Source organism: Helianthus annuus, chromosome 2 (assembly GCF_002127325.2).
Source record: "Helianthus annuus cultivar XRQ/B chromosome 2, HanXRQr2.0-SUNRISE, whole genome shotgun sequence".
In the NCBI taxonomy this organism is placed as follows: domain Eukaryota; kingdom Viridiplantae; phylum Streptophyta; class Magnoliopsida; order Asterales; family Asteraceae; genus Helianthus; species Helianthus annuus.
Genome location: NC_035434.2, coordinates 152,573,665 through 152,593,143, shown reverse-complemented (window position 1 = coordinate 152,593,143; position 19,479 = coordinate 152,573,665). Strand labels below are relative to the sequence as shown.

At 33.1% G+C, this 19,479-nt stretch overlaps 1 protein-coding gene across 1 annotated transcript; it reads right to left on the bottom strand.

Moving 5' to 3' along the window:
- Positions 1–2,727: 2,727 nt before the first annotated feature.
- On the bottom strand, positions 2,728–13,778 carry LOC110924754 (delta(14)-sterol reductase). Its single transcript, XM_022168748.2, has 13 exons — positions 13,593–13,778; positions 13,297–13,414; positions 11,692–11,762; positions 11,394–11,450; positions 11,206–11,297; positions 11,073–11,120; positions 10,723–10,843; positions 10,198–10,244; positions 8,885–8,966; positions 8,699–8,775; positions 8,485–8,604; positions 8,322–8,396; positions 2,728–3,077 (listed from the first exon to the last, which is right to left on the bottom strand). Exons 1-13 carry the CDS (start codon positions 13,647–13,649, stop codon positions 2,924–2,926), a joined length of 1,119 nt encoding a protein of 372 aa, XP_022024440.1. The 5' UTR covers positions 13,650–13,778; the 3' UTR covers positions 2,728–2,923.
- Between the last annotated feature and the right edge of the window lie 5,701 nt (positions 13,779–19,479).

The following is a 19,479-nucleotide window of genomic DNA, read 5'->3' as shown; positions in this document are numbered from 1 at the left end:
ATAAATAAAAAGGAAATTGGGCTTTGTATAGGAAAGGAATAGAGCTAACTTTAGTGGACAATTATAATCAAAGCCCAAATCGATTCACTGAAATGGTTTTATTTTTTTGAATCACTTATATCTTTGACTTAAATCTATACAATATATAATAAAAGAAACCACTTTAAGGACATTTGTCATCAACTAAATAGAAATGAGTACTTGCTACGGATGAAGGAGTAAAGAGTTTCAAGAAAAAAATCTTCTTAATGCGACTGCGGGAAGGTTGTTCCTGCTACATTTCGCTGGGAAAGAAAGAAGGAATTGAGTCCTTTCACATTATCACAGAAAAAGGGGATTGCCTCTTAGTCAATTTTGACTGAAAAAAGACCCGGAACCCCATACCCTCTCATTCACTTCCTATAAACCGAGGAGCGTAGATTTATCTTACTTTTTATAAATGGAAAAAGAGACATAAGTCACGTATTCAAGCACCATCTCTTATAGATAATTATTATTTTAGTTTAATCTCTTCTAATTTATTATAGATAACCCTTCTACTAAATATTATTTAATTTACTATTTTGTATTATAGATAACCCTCTAACTAAATATTACTTATTAGTTTAATTTCTTATTAAAAAATATTGAACTATCAAATGGGTCCGCATACTAATCTTAATACATGAAATGGGCTTAGCCCACTTTTGATTCAGTCTAACTTAATTAGAACTAAAACAATTTAAACCTTAATTATGTCTAGCAATATATTAAAGTATGAGATATTAATATAAAAAAACTTAATCTATCTATACTATATAATAAAAGAAACCATTTTAGGGATACATTTACGGAGTTTTAAATAACTGGTTAAATTTATTGAGATTTCGTTAACAAATTTTGCAACAACAGAATAATTTATTTTTATCATGAAAACCAAACTTTGTATTAATATATTAAATATTTTTATTTTCATTATACAAAATTACATTTACTCGACCCATGTAATACAAGAGGTTTTTTAAAATATAACTTTTTATTATTTGATAAATAAAATTAGATTTATTCAATTCGTACAATACACGTGGTTATTTTAAGAATATATATTTTTTATTATTTAGTATAGAAAATTACATTTATTCAAACCGTGTAATGCATATATTTTTAAAGATGTAATTTTTTTATTATTATTTGGTATATAAAATTACATTTATTCAACCCGTGTAATAAATGAGGTTTTTTAAATATGTATTATTTTATTATTCGGTAAACAATATTACATTTATTCAATTCGTGTAATATACGTGGTTTTAAAGATATAACTTTTTTATTTGGTATATAAAATTACATTTATTCAACCCGTACAATATGGTTCTTATAGATATAACTTTTTATTATTTAATATATAAAATTATATTTATTCAACCTGTACAATAAATAAGGTTTTTAAAGATATATTGTTTTATTATTTAGTATATAAAATTTATTTATTCAACCCCGTGTAATAGACGGGGTTATAACCTAGTTATTAATTTAAACTTTAAAGAGTTGGCTTATATTGGTGAGCAACTCTCAAATTAATTAATCGATCTTCAAAATTTTCATGTTCGTTCACTTTACCTATTTAAATAAAACAGAAACAAGGATCTTCAAAATTCTCGTGTACATTCACATATTAATGAACTTGTCAAGTTCAATGTACATAGATCTAGATTAATCACTATAGAATGTCTAATGATAAATTTTAAAATCACATCAACTATGGCTTCTAAACTAAAAGGTATTCAAAAATCAACAATGACCAATCAACAACGAAAACTGTTATGCGAGTATAAGAGAGATCACCAAGGATGCACTCAACAAGATTTTTGGGTGGTGGTGGGGTTTAGGTTTTTGGGTGGTGGTGTAGTGGGTTTAGCTTTTAGGTTATTGGACACTTATCACTCTATAAATCCTTCTTACACTTCTTACAGTTAGGAGTTCTTGTAGAATAACTTAACCTATAGTTATTAACCTATAACTTAGATAAAGGACTGGCTGCAGCTTTCAAAGTAAAATTAAAAGGCGTTCAACAGAAAGGTCAAAGTAGAGGATTCATCTTCTTCAATTTCTCTTCTCCAGTCCGCACAACAAGCCATAACGCCGGTTCAACCAGCTATAGTCCAATTCAAGCCGGTTTTTGTGTCGTTCTGGCAGGTTGAGGCCCGTTTTGTCGCCAGATTGGACCAAGGTGCTCACCTCACATTCGCCTTATGAAGAACATCATCTTGCGTGTGTTCGAGATGCCTAGGCCTCGCCTACAAGGCGCTAGCCTTTGACAACATAGTGAATATTAACTTTTAAAGAAATATTAACCCAAGTTTCACACCCATGGTTTAAAAAACGGTTGAGGCATGCGCCTCAAGGCGAAACACTTTGAAAACGATTCTAAGGCGCGCCTCAGGGGGCTTATATTGTATGTGCGCATCTGAGGCGCTAAAAAGGATGTGCCTCAAGGGGGGGTTTTGATATTTGTTTTTTATGTTTTCGACTTTTTGTGTCAATTTCAAGCAATTTATGTCTTTTTTATGTGTGTTTTTTATGATTTTGATGATGAATTTAGTTAGCATTATTACTTTTATAAGATATATAATTTTTATATTTATTTTTTACTTCCGCCACAGGCTTACGCCCCGGTTCGTCTCTAGGCTTACGCCTCGTTGAGGCGAAGGAAAAACGCCTCGAAACTCGTTTCCGTTCTTTTAAACCTTGTTCAGGCGTAATACAAGCCATCTAACAATCATTTATAACTCTTAAATAATATTGTTGCATAACAGTTAGCCCACAGTTTTTCCTCCTGCAGGCTGCAAGAACACTGCTAGTTTTAATCAAATGAAAATGAAAATGAAAATGGCTGCACACCTTAATTCTAATATCCCAAAACTAAATAACAAACAACATACAATTAGTAAACGTATGGCAGAATCCTCCATGGGACAGCCTGCCGGTATTTCACCCAAACGTCTTTATATTTCTCTGCACATCGAGCTTCGTCTCTTCTCTCGCGCCATATCAGCAGAATCAGAAGATATGTCGGATAAAAATATGGAACCGGAGAGCTGCAATCATATCGTTCATATTAAAATGATTAGTTGTTTGTTGACTTTCATAGTCAAAAGTCAAAACATAGTGCGTTTGAAACTTTTCAAAACTTAGCATCCTTTCAGAAAATGAGCATAAAAATAAATTTTTATTTACTTTATGATGTTATATGAATTAGTGTAATATCATAATTATATGAGTAAATTGCCCGGATAGTCCCTGTGGTTTGTCAGTTTTTCACCTTTAGTCCCTAACTTTTTAAAATTACATGTTTGTTCCCTGTGGTTTGATCGATTGTTACTTGGGTAGTCCCCTGACTGGATGGGTGTTAGTTTATCTGGTTAAATCTGTGTAAAATGACAAAAATAACCCTTATATTTAAAAATAAAAATAAGTATATTTAATTACACTTTCCCTTCCCCAAGACCCCATCCCGTCATCCTCTGTTCTTCTCCGAAGAAAAGCACCACCCACCGCCTTCGTCCAATTTACTTTGGGTATGATTTAGTGGTTTGTCTAATTGGGTAATTAGTGTTTTAAGGCTTGACCAACCACCAGTAACTGATTTGTAAATGAATTGATTGATGAAGCAACCGAAGAAACTGAAAAAAGACTTGATGCTTCTTGGTGCCACCACTGCTATTGGGGACAAACTCCAAAACGGGGTAAGTTTTTTAATTCAAGATTTTCATTTTTTGAATTTATTCATATCAAAGAATGACATTAAACATGGTTTTACAAATCGGCTGACATTAAACAAGATTTTCATCTACATTGATTAACGGATTTCCGGCGACTCCAACAGTTGCCATAACTTGCAACTGGTGACACCCTTCCACCGTCGCACCGTTGGAGGCCTCCCCTCGAATCACAGTTCCTCCTTCGGCGCCACCCTTCCACCCTCGCACCACCCTTCCTCCGTCACAGCCTCCTTCCACCGTTGGAACCTCCTTTCGCGACACCCTTCCACCTCCTTCGATTCACAGGTACGGTTTTTGAATGAAGATGAAGGTCTAGATTTAATTGTTATTTTTTATATGATGGGTCCCATATAATTCAGGTTATATTATTTTATTCTTTAATATATATTATTAATTATTATTTTATAATAGTAAGGGTATTTTTGTCAATTTATATAAACTTAACTGAAAAGACTAACACCCATCCAGTCAGGGACTACCCGAGTAACAATCGATCAAACCACAGGGAACAAACATGTAATTTCAGAAAGTTGGGACTAAAGGTGAAAAACTGGAAAACCATAGGGACCATCCAGGCAATTCACTCTAATTATATCATATATCATACATTATATACCATATATTATATATCATATATTATATATTATATATTATATATTAATATATTAATATATTATATATTATATATTATATATTATATATTATATATTATATATTATATATTATATATTATATATTATATATTATATATTATATATTATATATTATATATTATATATTATATATTATATATTATATAGAGTAGGGTTCGCACGGAAAGTGTGTTTTTCCTAGAAAGTCTAGGAAGCGATCTGGTCCATTCGATTGGTGTGTTTAAGGGTTGAGATTAAATCAATGGCAATCTTGTAATATTTGAGTTTAATTAATTGATTGTTTTAAATGAGTAGGGGCAATTTTGTCAATTACCGTGTTTTAAATCAATTAGATAACTGCCCAGTTCCTAAATTCAAGCGATTTTCCCTCTCTCTCTCTCCAAACCCATCTTGGAAACCCCAATCCCTACCAAAAATAACTACAATCATGGAAGAAGATAACTTTAGAAACGATGGAGAGCACCGGATCAAATTAAAACACTTCTCCATCTGCACCATCTCCGAGTTCATCATCACCATTCAAATATTGTTCTTATCATCTCCGTTTTCTTGACGATGTGTTTTAACAGCAAGCAAATTAATACAGTTGTGTTTTAGCAGCAAACAGATTCATACAGTTGTGGTTTAGCATCCAGATTCATACAGACGTGTTTTAACAGCAAGCAGATTCATACAGTTGTGTTTTAGCATTCAGATTCATACAGATGTGTTTTAACAGCAAACAGATTTATACAGTTGTGTTTTAACAGCAAACAGATTCATACAGATGTGTTTTAACAGCAAGCAGATTCATACAGTTGTGTTTTAGCATTCAGATTCATACAGATGTGTTTTAACAGCAAGCAGATTCATACAGTTGTGTTTTAGCATTCAGATTCATACAGTTGTGTTTTAGCATCCAGATTCATACAAATGTGTTTTAACAGCAAGCAGATTCATACAGTTGTGTTTTAGCATTCAGATTCATACAGTTGTGTTTTAACAGCAAACAGATTCACACAGTTGTGTTTTAACAGCAAGCAGATTCATACACTTGTGTTTTAGCATTCAGATTCATACAGTTGTGTTTTAACAGCAATCAGATTCATACAGTTGTGTTTTAGCATTCAGATTCATACTGTTGTGTTTTAACAGCAATCAGATTCATACACTGTGTTTTACCATCTTTATATTGTGGGATCTATAAAAAAAATTGACTTTAGCCCTGTAAACTGTTAAAACACAGCACCAAGAACATGCTGATAAATTCCAGTAATCTTCTGAACAATGGAATATGCGATGTAATGTGACATGGAATTTTAGTTAATGAACACATTGACTTCCAGATTTGAATTCGAAAATAATAAAAATTCCGAAAATCATGGAATTTTAGTTAATGAAGATACATTCCAAAAATAAAATTAAAATGTGAAATTACCTGATAGCCCTTCTATTTAAAATCCCTCAATGACACATGTCCAATTCCTATTCCTTCCTAGACTTTCTAGGAAAAATAGACTTTCCACCCAACTCCTACTCATATTATATATTATATATTATATTATATATTATATATTATATATTATATATTATATATTATATTATATTATATATTATATATTATATATTATATATTATATATTATATATTATATATTATATTATATATTATATATTATATATTATATATTATATATTATATTATATATTATATATTATATATTATATATTATAGGTAGAGGATCCTGTAAAAAAGGTTTAAAGTGTGAGAAAGATAAGAAAGAATCTCAGCCATTAGATCTTTTGATCTAATGGTTGAGATCAATAGGGACCAAATTGTAAAATATTTTTATTAGTTTGGACTGATTTGAAATATCTAGGGGCAATATAGTCTTTTAAACCCACTAGAAATTAGGTAATGCACATGTAACTTCCCCCATCTTTTTTAAATGTCAATAACTTTTTATACGTAACTTTTTTTAAAAAAAAAATTATACCATAATAACGAGCGTTTTTTTGTCTTTAGTATAAGTACCATATTGCTATACTTATATAGAGAAAAAAATATGTTTCGATCAGATGTTTAGTCAATGAATGGTGTTATATACTTGCTGAATGGTGTTATATACTTGCTGAATGGTGTTATATACTTGCTGAATGGTGTTATATACTTACTGAATGATGTTATATACTTGCTGAATGGTGTTATATACTTACTGAATGGTGTTATATACTTGCTGAATGTTGAATGGTGTTATATACTTGCTGAATGGTGTTATATACTTGCTGAATGGTGTTATATACTTACTGAATGGTGTTATATACTTGCTGAATGGTGTTATATACTTCCTATAATTAAGGTGGCGGTTATGGGAAGTTTTTAATTAATTGAATTAATGATAAAATTACTTGTTTACCCTTTTCAATTAATTTAGATCTAATGGCTGAGATTCTTTCTTACCTTTCTCACACTTTTGGTCTTTTTTACAATAACCATACCCATATATTATATATTATATATTATATTATATATTATATATTATATATTATATATTATATATTATATATTATATATTATATCATATATCATATATCATATATCATATATCATATATCATATATCATATATCATATATCATATATCATATATCATATATCATATATCATATATCATATATCATATATTATATATTAATATATTATATTAATATATTATATATTATATATTATATATTATATATTATATATTAATATATTATATATTATATATTATATATTATATATTATATATTATATATTATATATTATATATTATATATTATATATTATATATTATATATTATATATTATATTATATATTATATATTATATATTATATATTATATATTATATATTATATATTATATATTATATATTATATATCATACATTATATACCATATATTATATATTATATATCATATATTATATATTATATATTATATATTATATATTATATATTATATATTATATATTAATATATTATATATTATATATTATATATTATATATTAATATATTATATATTATATATTATATATTATATATTATATATTATATATTATATATTATATATTATATATTATATATTATATATTATATATTATATATTATATATTATATATTATATTATATATTATATATTATATATTATATATTATATATTATATATTATATATTATATATTATATATTATATATTATATATTATATATTATATTATATTATATATTATATATTATATATTATATATTATATTTATATTTATATATTTATATTTATATTTATATTTATATATTTATATTATATATTATATATTATATATTATATATTATATATTATATATTATATATCTAATACAGTTTGCAACTTTTGTGAATAGTGGTTCACTTTGCTTGCTTTATTTTGAAATTTTTTAATTTTTTTTTTATTTTCACTCCCTATATAACTAATAATATACGCTTTTAATCCATTTATGTAATTTAGTTTGATTTTAGTAAGAGCTTGCGTTCGTTAACTTAAAAAAAAAATTGAATACAACTGTGTTTAATTTTTTTCCTCGACAATCCGGTAATTTTTTTTTGAAAACGGAGTTGTGCCAATAACACAACGAACCAAACAGATTACAGCCAAACAATATCGGTACAAATATTTGTTTTTATGGTTTTTGACAAATGTATCGATATCATTTTAGGCATATCACGACTTTATATTTTAGGTTTTCTCTTTCCGGTTGCAATAACAAGTGCCGGTGCCGTAGTGAACCAAAACCGATAATGACCGAATTCCCACGGTGTAGCGCGGGGAATCCCACTAGTTCTTCAAAAGTTTAGGAAATTATACAATTTAAAAAAAAAATCAATAGTTGCGTGAAATTTAGAAAAAAAAATTACCTTATTCCGCATGGTAAGCTGAAGGATAGTGCCAGTAACAAATCGCCAAGGTAATTACAGTGCCTTGCTATACCCCTTCATACATAAAGGAAAAAAAAAACATTATTATTATGCATATTAAAAACTAAAAGAAAAAAATATTAGAAAGAAAAATATAACATACCAATAACCAGAAACAAGTAATTTTCCTGCGATAACTTTCGGTGGTTGACCCCAAATTAGGGCTTTGGGATTTTTCTTAAAATCATGTTTTTGCTTGTTAGCACCTCTAAAGACAAGATACCTACGATAAGTAGAAATCAAGTTGAAACGTTAAGCATATGAATACGGAGAATTGGGTCAAAGTCAAATTTCATATTGTAAAACATATTAATTACCCTATCAGAAATACAAAGCAATTTGCAACGATTGCGGCTGTTGGTAAGTCCACATTGTTACTCAAAAGCCACCAGCCCTAATTACAAAGTATAAATAAAAAAAGATGTATATTAGATATACTTTGACTTTCAGGGTCAAACCAAACTCTTTAAAGTATTGCAATGATATGTAAATGATATAGCTACCTGAATGCTAAATGTGAAGGGAATCCACACCAAATCTCCAAATACTAGCATGAACCCTAATCTCTCTGCAATTATATCCCATCTAAAAATATATATGTAATTTAAGAATTAGGAGAATAATAAATGTAGTAAGGAAATCAAGCAAATATATAATTTAAACACTCCAAAGATGTGTCGAGTAATTTAAACAAGATCAAAAGAATTATGAGTCTATGACATATGCACCAAGCATTAAGAAATACAAGATCAATTCAATAAATATTTTAAAACATGCATTTTAAGATGTGTTCACTATTCAGTAATTTAAACACTATATATATATATATATATATATATATATATATATATATATATATATATATATATAATAGGGTGGGGTTCTAGAGTGAACACTAGTGTATTTGCGAACTGAGTGAACAAATGCTGGTCATTGATCTACACGTGTGTATGGCCAGGATCTCATCATCAAATCATAAAATACACTAGTGTATTTCAACATCAAATCCTGGCCATTGATCTACACACGTGTATGGCCAGGATTAGTTCACTCAGTTCGCAAGCTACACTAGTGTTCACTCTTGAACCTAATCCTATATATATATAGTGAAAGTGTAAAATACAATGTCCCTTAACGTATAATACGTACATTATTGTGAAATCGCACGTTATAAAAAAGCATGTTGGAAATCGCATGTCGGTTTTTTTTTATGAAATCGCATGTTGGTTTTTTTGTAGCAATTTCGCATGTTGGTTTTTTAGCACAAATCACATGTTCAAAAGTGAATTCGCACCAGATCGAACGGCTGAGATGATCGCGTACATATTGTACGATAAGAGCTATTGTACATTAACCTAACCCTATATATATATAATTAGAAAAATTCATATAAAAAATAATAAAATTACTCTTATGATGTATGTAATGATAAAACTACATATAATAAATGATAAAATTATCCTAAAATAAAAATATATAAATAAAAAGATTGTTTATTAGGAGTTCTGCAAGTTCTGTAAATATTTAGGGTTCTGAAATGATCCTCACCCTATATATACATAGGTGAAGTATATAATTATAGAGAGATATTTTCAACTTCCACTCCGAAAATCCAACTTTTGCATTTGGAAATTCTCTTGATAGATTGTCAACTTCGTGACAAAAGAAATAATTCCAAAGACTGTCTGAACTTCATGTTTGTTTCTTTGTGGACATTTATTTTCGAACAAAAGGAGTAAAACAAATAATAATCATGCATCATGTGACAAAAATAACTAACTCGATGAAGTAGTTTCAACAAAAAAAGTCAACTTACGTAGATGTCATGTATTCCTCGTAGAAGAAGTAATCCATAATGTAGATCTGACATGGTAAACAGCAAAAGTGATCAAAAAGGTCAAGATGAGATTGTGACAAATTTAAGTAATTTTTTAGTATTGGTTGAGTAGACCTGAAATAGCTTCTTATAAATAAATAATATGTTAAAATAGTTACAAAAACGACATTATTACAGCAATAAACTAACTTCTTGAATGAGTAAATGAAGAGCATTTATGCATTTTTAGCAACTTTCTACCCATTTAACGAGTCTCATTTTCGCATCAGATTATATACATTTGACACGTTAGAGATAAAGCCAGTGGCGGACCCAAAAATTATTTGCTGGGGGTGCGGATGAGGTGTTCAACCATAATTTCAAGGGGTGAGGTCGGATTTTTTGCCTAAAATATACACTAATTTTTTTTTCAAGGGGTGCGGCCGCCCACCCTGGCCAAAGGGTAGGTCCGCCACTGGATAAAGCACAACCCGAATCATAACAATGATAATGACAACTAATTACCACACAAAACAGCTGGTAGAGGATCATTGATCGGCTCAAGTTAGCATCTTGGATAGATTTTGCAAGCACGGAAAGATTGATAAGAAGCCATCCCATCATTCCAGCTCTCACGAAGAAAAATCTACGCAAGAAAAGTGTTAGAAGTCATAAATACTAAACCGTAAGACCGCAATACGATATACTTCAGCAATATCGTAAACACTAAATCATATAAATTAGTAGAACCATGGTTCGTGTATTTAGGAAAGGCTTGACAAAAGTCCGAGTTGAAACTTCATAAAAGGTTTTATAGTATGTTTACAAAGAAAACCGAGCTGGTAAATAAAGTCAAAGGTAAGAGATTTACATACTTGAGGTCAACGCCCAAGAAGTTAGGATTTAGCTGTATCCCAAACCACCTGTTTTTTTTTCAAAAATTAGTGAACTATATATCTCATCTCATAAATAAATAAATAAATAAATAAAAATAAGAAGAGAAAATACAAGTCATCAATTATGTTTCCAGTGACGTGAGGCTTCAAAGATGCACTCCGGTCTTTAGATTTACAGCCAGCCACATAAAGTAACAATGTAACCTGCCATTTATTTAATCATGACAAATAGTCGAAAACGACGCTCACTGCAGTCTGGAGAACTAAAGATATTGAAGCATATTACTTGTTGGAACTTACAATAACACTGAAGATAAAAGTCGTAGATAAAAGCTCAAGCCCTCGGTCTGAAATTGCCTGCAAAATGGACACGTTAAACATAATTGTGAATGCATAATATCATTCCGATGCAACTAAAATGAGAAAATTAACTGCTACATAATACATCCAAGTCGCGCATATTTGGAATGTATGTAAACATTTCAAGGGGGGGGGGGGGGGGGGGATGCAGAAGTTCTTTAAAAAACAAAGCATGCAGCACATTCGGATAGCTTAATGTCTATACAAACATTTGTTATCCAGTTTCAGTCGAACATACGGTAAGTGACACAAGATCCATCCAAGCTCCAACCAAAAGCAGTCCAACCAGCAAAAGAAGTGATATCAGTCCTGAAAAAAAAAATTTAAAAATAGATAAAATCAGTGCCGTATCATATCTTTGCCAAAAACATAAGAACTAACTACATTGGGTACTTTTAAGCATAAATGCACTCAATCAGGCAATACCCATATGAGCTTTTGTGATAGAACTTTGATTTTGATTACATCATTCAACTTCAAAAATCAAAGTATAATCCAATAGTTTAAATAAAACCGTTATACCAATAATATTCTTCCTTCCACAAAACAGTTGACAGTTTCAATGTTCACAAACAGAATAGCTCTCGCTAAAACGAGGCAAGTTGTATTTTAATAATCCAAACTATGACCCATTGGCCGATAATATTCGATACTGACAGTTTGACCAATGAGTCAACGACACTCCTAACTTTCACTTTCGTTGCCAAGGGTAATCCGTTATCCGTCGTATAATAATCATAGTTTTTTTTTCCCACTCAATCTAGCTCACAAGGATGGTTTACTAACAACATGAGAAAACATAGCTTATGCTCTTTTGATTGCCCTTGACAACATAGGTAAAAGTTAGGAGTGTCCTTGGTTTTAAAAATCGAGAAGCGCACAAAAGCGAAAAGGTCTAAAATCGAGGTGTGAAGCGCCAAGCGCAAAAGCACACCGCTTTTCACACCCGAGGCACAAAAATTTATATAATTTTTTATATACTTCCTATAGGTTTCTAGCATCATTAACCAAAATATTTAGATACAAGTACGCTTTATATATGTTTTACTATGGAAATTACATACATGTACAACCTGAAAAGCATGTTGTACAACAACCAACTGCACAAAAATATAGAAAAAACATGAGGCGCACGCCTAAGGATCGATTTTTTGCAAGAAATCACGCCTCATGTGAGCCTTTTGAAAAAAGCGCCTAATGCTACCAAAAGCGCAGCCGCTGAAAACGAACCAAACGTTTGGCGAACAGTTCATGAACCGTTCGGCCAGAAGTTCGTTTGTGTTCGTTCATTAATTAAACAAACGAACACGAACAAAAAAAAAAGTCGTTCATTTATTTAAATGAACGAACATGAACAGAGACCACGTTCGTACATTTATGTTAGTGAACATTTGGTAACGTATATTTTATTTAAATACTTCAAAATTCCGACAAATAATATTTAATAAGTGTCAGTGCATTATATATTATGTTCTTGAACGCTTGTTTGTGTTGTTTGTTTCCATTTGTGTTCATAAACATTAGTTTGTGCTCCTTTGTGTTCATCAACGTTCATTTTCCTTCGTTGCCAAAAATTAACAAACAAACACAAACGAACACGAACAAGTTCATTTCCTTAGTAAACGAACACGAACATAAACTCTCGTTGTTCAGTAAGTGTTCATGAACATTTCGTGAACACCTATATTTCTTAACAAACAAACACGAACAAGATCTTGTTCGTATTCGTTCGGTTCGTTTTCAGTAATACACAACACTTTCTCAACGGGTTAACTGCACATAACATAGATCCAAAACCAAACTCTACTTCTAAAAGCTGCAATAATTGTTGCTAAAAACTTACCATTACAACGATAATGAAGTCTAGTTCCATCAGCTAAACTCGCACCAGCAACAACATTCCCAGGCAAAACAGATCCAGAAATCCCCAAATAACTCAAGAATCCCAGTAACAAATACACCTAAAAAACAAAACCCATTATTAATCTTTAAGAAATCATCACACACACACACACATTCAAATCTATTTTAATGCAATACCCAGATCAAAAAGACAATAAGGAAACAATAAAAATTGAATCTTTTGATCGAGTGATGACCAAAAACCCAAACTGAGTATCGTTAACATAACTCACGTACAGAATTACATGATGGAATGAAGGAGGTGAGAAGGGGAGTGAAGAAGTCCATCGGCATCTAGTAGATTTCTTCTCTGTTTCTTGTTTCACTCTTCACTGCCGATTTTTTGCAATTGAAAGGGGGCCGGTTTAAAGGGTTCCCTCTATACTAATTTAGTTAAAAAAAAAAAAAAAAAAAAAAAAAAGAGGGGGGGGGGGGAGAGAGAGAGACAATAATTTAGGGGGAAAATAGGCTAGCGGCACCAGAGGTGTAAAAAAACCGGGTTTAGAAATGAAATTGGTTTTTTAACCGGTTTTAAGACCGAATCGAACCACTGGTCAGTATTTGGTTACGGATCTTGATCTTTGAAACCGGTTAAAAACCTTTTTTTTTTTTTTGGCAAAAACCGGTTAAAAACCAAACCGGTTAGACCGGTTACTGTTTTGGGCTTGAAAAACCGGTTAATAAACGAAACCGTTTATTAAAAAAACGATTTTTGTTTTGGATAAAAAAACGGTTCGGTTAAAAACCGGACCGCTTTTTAAAAAAAACGATTTGTACACCTCTAACTGACACTGTGATAAGGTTTAGGGACTGTTAGATTCTGGTTTCGATTCTTTTAAAGGATGTTTCTTATATTTATTAGATTTTCTTCTGAATTTGTGTATAGACATTATTGCCTAGTGGAGATGGATATGATCAGATGGTTCTGTTGATGACACGATAATACTCCAGTGATACGTCAGTGATCCAGATTTTCAGTTAAAAAATATAACCTTATAACCATAGAAAAAACCTCATAAAGTCAATTTCATCCGCACCATGTAAAGGAATACTAAATAAGCTACAATTTTGGGCTAACTACTTTCTATAGTAACTCTTAGCCAAAAACAAAAAGAAGATTTGGATTCAATAGTGGGACAGGAGTTGAGTTGATGATGTGTGATGGATTTTGAAGCTTGCGTGAAATGGCTTAAAAAAGACAAAAATGCTAGACGTGTGGACCACTTTTATGAAACGAACTTGAACACTAAATGTTCCTCACATACAAAATATGTAAATTAACATATAGATAATTTTTTTGAATGTGACATATCTATAGTTAGGGTGGGCGAGGCGTAGTCGGTAAACCTAATTTAGAAATCATACCCGGTTGGGTACACCATCTTCAGTCAATCGGGTACAGAATTCCTTGACTAGTTACTGAAGAAAACTTGTGTGTGTTTGCGAGGGAAGATGGTGTAGGCTTCGGGTAGCTCGGGACAGGGGCAGATCTAGTGTATAACAGAGAGTAACGCCCGCTATCCCTTGGCGCTCTGGTGGTAGTGTAAAATTAGTGTAAATTTTGGAAAAATTTAACGTTTTTTCTATTTCATTACCGCTTATTTATAAAACGTTACCGCTTGGCGCGAATCCTAGATCCGCCACTGGCTCGGGAACCCGTTGCCGATGGATGCGGGTTTTACGGGTTCAATTCGGACCAGATGAGGTGTACACCCTGTGTACACCTTTGATTAGGTGTTGCGAAGGTACTGGTGGGATATACCTCGGTCACCCTCATGTAAGTGACACATGGGTGAATGTAACATTAAGAAGTATCTATGTTAGGACAAAAGGGCATCACATGTAAAGTAATTAAAACATAAAGGATGTCTATCGTAATTTCGTTAGTTAAAGGATACCGTCGAAAATTTGGTCAAAAGTTAAAGAATGTAAATTGCAATTCACTCTTTTTATTTATGACAATAGTTACAATTGTCATTAAAACGAGAATCAAACAATACTAAGACATGACAAACGCTTAAATGTTTTATTGTTCGAGTGACATAGGTGATGATGCCAAGTCATGGAGTTAGTTGCACGTTGCATAGTGAAAGCTACATTGGTGGATGTGAGGAACGAAGCTCCTATATCCCGCGAGTGGTTGTGCATGAAAGGAAAGGTTGTTCAGGTCGTTTTGTTACGGTGCACTAAACAGAAGACGATTTTAGCGAAACCATTGAGAAAAGTCCTTATGAGGGACAATGGCGCCTTTTGTATCGACAAGAGGGTTAGAATATGAAGGTTCAAAGAAGATCAAGACTTGATGAAATCAATTGCATTAATTTACATATGAAGATTACAATATATAAATGTACATGAGAGAATACAAAAAGCTATAACTACTTGGATTTAGTCTACACATATGAAATTCAATTTAAGGACTTTCACTCATATTTTTTTTCATTTTTTGTATCGCTTTCTCTGTACACCATTAATTAAAATAATTTTTAAATGAAACGAATTTAAGAAAAATAAAACAATGAGTATGGTGTGTTTAAACATCATCGGCTGAAAAAATATAACACCCCCTCAAGCCCCATGTCTGCATATTCAAATCGTGAGAAGAGGCACGCTCAAAGGGGCTAACGCCCCTCACGCCCAGGTTGGATTGTGTCACGTCCGAAAATCTTCTATGTTAATAGGGACGTTAATACACTACACATTAGCTTAGTTGTTAAATCTATAACGTGGGTATATCAGGGGCGTAGCTTTCAAGGGGACGGGGGGCGCCCGACCCCCCGAACTTTTCGCTCAGTAGTGTTATTTATATACGTTTCGTATAGAATTCTTTAGGTATATACGTTTTCGACCCCCCGGTTTTATAAAAAAATTACTTATATAGAATTTTTAGGTTCGGTAACTTCCGACCTCCTGGTAAAAATTTTCAAGCTTCGCCACTGGGTATATAAAAAAAAAGAGAAACACCATCATTAGCTTTTGTGTAAAATCCACATTTTACACTAAGCTTTTCTCCCGTGAGAAAAATATTCCGAAAATTTTGTTTTAAATGGTGCAGATTTGTACATATATGCACATGTTGAGATTTTTTTTTTTTTCTATTTTTTGTTATCTTGTTTATATTATCTTAGTACTCTTCACCTATTTGTTTATTGTTTATGGTAAAATCAAGAATTTTTAATCAATCGGTTTTCTTGATTGCAGTTACCAACGCAATACTACTTCAAATAGAAGAATTACAAATGTTAGGAGTTCATAACATATCTTGAAAGATCATATTTAGTTGTATATTTATTTGTAATATGTTATAACAGGTCTTATAGAGTCACATTTGATTGTAACGAGACATTATTGTTTGCAATTAATGAATAATGCTCGTATTTTGTATTACAATAATTTTTAAAACTTCGTAAATATCTATGAGATTCACGTTTGTAACAAGCCAAAAGTAGAAAAACAAAACAAACGAGTTTTAGAAGTCATGTAAACCATTTCATGATCGTTAAACCCTGTCGCAAAACACAAATTGATTATGTTACACGCAAATTGCTCCCATCACAAAGTATGTCGTAATTTCGTTGCAAAAGAACCTTCGGGAACTCCATATCAAACATTCAACCCCATTGTTGATTTAGCGGCTACAAAAATAGTTGCTAAGTTGCATCACAAATTGATTCCCTTCGCAAATTTGTTTAGTGACGAAACATCGCCTTACCTAAAATTTCTGTCACAAATCCGCCATAAGTTCATAAAAAATGTCTCACGAGCATTTTAATCATCAATAACCTTTTTTGATTAAACATATTGAAAGGGAATGAATTGAAACCATGTAAAGGACCATCATGAGGATACGTCCTGGGTCGGACCGAATACTTAATAATATAAGAACGGACCGATGACTCAAGGGGCTGGTCGGACCCAGTGTCCCCAGTCGGAACGATCAACCAATAGATCTTCCTTAACTAACTGGGGGCCCACAGCTTTAACTACCTGACAGCGATTGGTCCGACCCTAACTAACTCGCCACGTCAGCATACCCAAAAAGTATAAATACCCCGTCAAGACCTCCATCAAAGGGTAATCGCTACTTTCTCTCTCTAAACTCTCCTCTCTCTCTCTCTCTCTCTCACTGACTTATTTCTCCTCCTCAAATACTTATTCTCCCGCCCGAGCTTGGTCACAGAGAGGCCCCCCTCCCTGTGACGAGGCTAACGGTGTGTTTTCTTTCCTGTGATCTTACAGGTCTCTGTCAAGGTCATCTGAAGCTCTGCTCAATCCAGCTCGGAGCATCTAGTTTTTGAGTCTTCAGTGGCGCTATCCCCTCGAATTCACAAAGTCTACTGCGTTGATTCTCTTCATTTGAAATTATGGAATCTACAAACACTTTCCCATCTTATAATGACATTCTAGAAGGTAGGGCTGCTCCTGTAACAGCTGCTTTCGCAGCTCCCGTCATCTCGGCTGCTTCGTTGGGTACGGCAACGATACCTCCACCTGCAAGTTCTTTAGTTGCAAGTTCTGTAACTACGGTTTCTGTCACCGCTCCGGTTTCCACGTTGTTGCCTGATTTTGATAATGCTTTCCTGTTGCGCAATGCCGATTTGCTACGACAGCTCCAGCAGCAGCAACATCGGGAAGAAATGTTACAGAGTCTCCGGACAAACTTGTTCAGTTGTGCCTACCTAGGGGCTAATCCCATCTCCACCGGAGTCTTCGCTTCTGGATCTATGGTAAGTCCTGTAATCTCCACTCCCATAACATGTGTTTCACAAGTTTCCACTCTCACGAATGCTCCAGTAAATAACGGTCTGTACGACCTGTTTCGCCAGGGATCTATGGGTCTAAATCCTCAGGATCAAGAGTTGATCATGCTGTATCAGCCAACATTCATGACTTCTCAGTCAAAGTTCATGTTAAGGATCGCTAATGCACCACTACCGGCGAAGCTAAAAATGCCTCCAACGTTGAAATTTTGCGATGGTACGTCCGATCCGGACGATCATATGTTCGCCTTCGCCGGAGCGGCCAAAGTCGAACAATGGCCCATGCCAGCATGGTGTCATATGTTCGCTCAGACTCTCACCGGATCGGCACGGGTGTGGTTTGATGGATTACCGGAAGGATCGATCGATCATTTCGAGGACTTCCAACGAATGTTCCTGCAAAACTTTTGCGAACAGCGACGCTGCTCGAAAGACATCACGGAAGTCCACCACATAAAGCGTCGTGATGGGGAATCGGTTGAAGATTTCATTGATCGATTCAATCGGGAAAGTATGCGAATCAGTGGAGTAGTTGATCAACTCCGCGTTTCCGGTTTCTGTCACGGAGTACGAAATAATCAGCTCGTAGAAAAACTCCATGAATATCTCCCAAAAACCATAGAAGTACTTATGGAACGAGCCTGAGCCTTTGTCCGAGGAAAAAGCGCTTGTGGACAGCCGAACGAAATAGCAGCAAAAAACGCAAAGGCTCGAACCGCGTCATGGAGGCGGAACGCATCACCACCAAAGGATAGAAATAACAATTGGAGTCGCAGTCGTGGTCCGTACCAAAAGTCTGATCTAAGCAGTTTTCGAACTGGTAACGTGCGTTTCAATACCTTTTCCGAATTAACAAAGTCGCCAAGCGAGATCTTTAGTACGGAAACCACTCGATTTCTTGTGCCTTCGAAGCAACGTCCTACATCCGACAAACATTCCAAAAAGTACTGTGAATATCACAGAGACAAGGGGCATATGACTGATGAATGTTGGGCGCTAAAACATGAAATCAAAAAAGCTGTACGGTCCGGAAAACTTTCTCACCTCGTAAAAGAAGTAAAGGATGGCAAGAAGTCAACAGCCGCAACCGACAACCCAAATACCGAAGTTGGAATCAATATGATTCGATCCGCCGCACCAAGAGGAGTAAAGCGATCGAACCAACACATGGCAGCTTGGAAGCTCCAACCTACGTACTTCCCCCCAATCGATCCGGAGGATGCTCGGGACGGTCCGATTACAATATCGGCTGTGATCGCAGGACATCTGGTCCGATGAATATACGTAGATGAAGGAAGTGCCTTTGAAATAATGTATTTACAGTGTTTCCAGTAGCTGGCTCCCCAGACAAAGAAAAGGCTCGT